Source organism: Cupressus sempervirens, chromosome 2, assembly GCF_028749045.1.
Source record: "Cupressus sempervirens isolate cs-2001-9-10 chromosome 2, ASM2874904v1, whole genome shotgun sequence".
Classification (NCBI taxonomy): Eukaryota; Viridiplantae; Streptophyta; class Pinopsida; order Cupressales; family Cupressaceae; genus Cupressus; species Cupressus sempervirens.
The window spans coordinates 152,635,307-152,637,074 of record NC_143119.1 but is presented as its reverse complement, the minus strand read 5'-3'; the positions used below and the strand labels follow the sequence as shown (position 1 = coordinate 152,637,074).

The 1,768-nt window shown below is 34.7% G+C and overlaps 1 protein-coding gene across 1 annotated transcript; it reads right to left on the bottom strand.

The window, feature by feature from the left end:
• Positions 1 to 252: 252 nt before the first annotated feature.
• LOC149571504 (uncharacterized) lies at positions 253 to 795 on the bottom strand. The gene has a single exon (XM_089809244.1). The coding sequence runs from the start codon at positions 741 to 743 to the stop codon at positions 300 to 302; it is 444 nt and encodes a 147-aa protein (XP_089665370.1). The 5' UTR covers positions 744 to 795; the 3' UTR covers positions 253 to 299.
• Between the last annotated feature and the right edge of the window lie 973 nt (positions 796 to 1,768).

Below are 1,768 nucleotides of genomic sequence, written 5' to 3'. Positions count from 1 at the left end.
TTATAGATCAAAGAGTAACAAGCCAAGCAGTAATTTGTCTTTGTCAACTAAGATAAAGTAAATAAATACTAACAATCACTCCGATAATTTCATGTCAAACTATAAGCAGATAATAATGATTACAAATGTCAATGGTCATGGTACACTTTTTGCAGAGCTCATCTTATGGAATGCTGATGAAAAGAAACCTTCCGAATCCTTAATAAGGAACCATACAATGAGACGAGAATAAACACTTCTAAAATCTCTGTAACTGCCATGATAATAGAAAAAACCATTGCATGTAATAATGAAAGCCCTTAAAACATTTTTGCTCTAAGATTAGCACAACCCTTGGACCCTGTAGAAGTCTGGCCTGGCAAGACCTCTGCTTGAATTCCCAAAGACTTGTAAATTTCCAGAGCCATCTTATTGTTGAAATTTGCAACCCCTATTTTTTTAGGGGTCCGTTTAATTCTTGACTTTGAGAGACTAAACATCATGTTTACATATGCATCTCTCATTTTTCCAAGCCATGACTTTGCTGAAACCTTTTCTTCAGCCTTTACTTTCTTCACATTAATCTTTGGCAAGATTCTGAGGTTCCAACCCTGCCTCTTTTTGTGCCCTCCAAGCTTAACCAATCTAAAAGCTTTTCCACCTCCATTAGACGTACTCTCATTAAGCCTTTTGTATCTTCTTCTCTTCATAAACCCATTCGCAGATAAGGAAGAAGACCCAGAGCTAAAAAGTGTGCTCTCCATCTACGCTGAAATGAAGCAATATATTCTGAAAAGCATTCAGACATTGCCCACTATTAATAGCTCACTAGTGTATGCTTATTCTGTAAGACATCAAGCAACTTATATATTTCTAAATTCTTATGATCCGGTCAATACCTTATGAAATATTATAGTTTGGGAAGACTTTGTGAAAAAACCATATTATTGTATTAGATTTGCTGAAGACTCTCTCCACGCCAGAAAGATAAGGATGGGACCACATTGACAGAATCAACGCAGAAATAATACAAAGAAATGCAATGCGCTGTAAGATGTCAGAGTAAGTAGATCTCCTGTTTCCTATTGGTATGTAACGTTGAAGAATTCCAGGTTTGGTATGTACACAACATTATTTTATTAAGACAATTTCGGAAATGCAATTGTTTAGGTGCTGTGTTTTTCAAAGGTACCTATCTTTTCTAAGGGCTTTTAATTGAATGATATATATGATATATAAGGTATAATATTTTTTTGAGGGTTTTGTAAATGGGATTGCAAGTAAAGTGCAGAGGTCTATCTTGAATGAAACTTGGTGGTTAAGTGTGTCGATAGATGATCTAGAAAGTAGTGATTTATCTTTATGAACGTCGTCTCCATGCAATGTGTATCAAGTGTTTCATTCATTCTCATGAGAAAAAGTTTATTCTTAATCACTATTTATAAAGCATGAACCAATGAGTTTGACTTGTAAACTACACACTTGAGTCGTGATAGTAATTCACATGTGGCTCTCTTGCTCATGGCTTGCACATTTCTTTGGAGGTAAACGAATAACTTATGACTTAGTCTTAAAGGACATAGTAAAAGCACAATGTCATACTCTACCCCTTGCTATATAAAACAATATTTGAGTGAGAAAATAAATATACTAATTTTAAAATCATGGTATATGTAGGATCTCTTAGGGTCCATTTGGCTAGGGGAATAGGAATAGCTATTCTGAAATACTTATTCTAGAATAGAAAATGGGGCTATGTATTCCTGATTTTTGTTTGGTTCAGCCAATA

Bases quoted from the DNA above. Each gene is read 5' to 3' on its own strand.
- LOC149571504 (XM_089809244.1), bottom strand. From the start codon at position 743: ATGGAGAGCACACTTTTTAGCTCTGGGTCTTCTTCCTTATCTGCGAAT.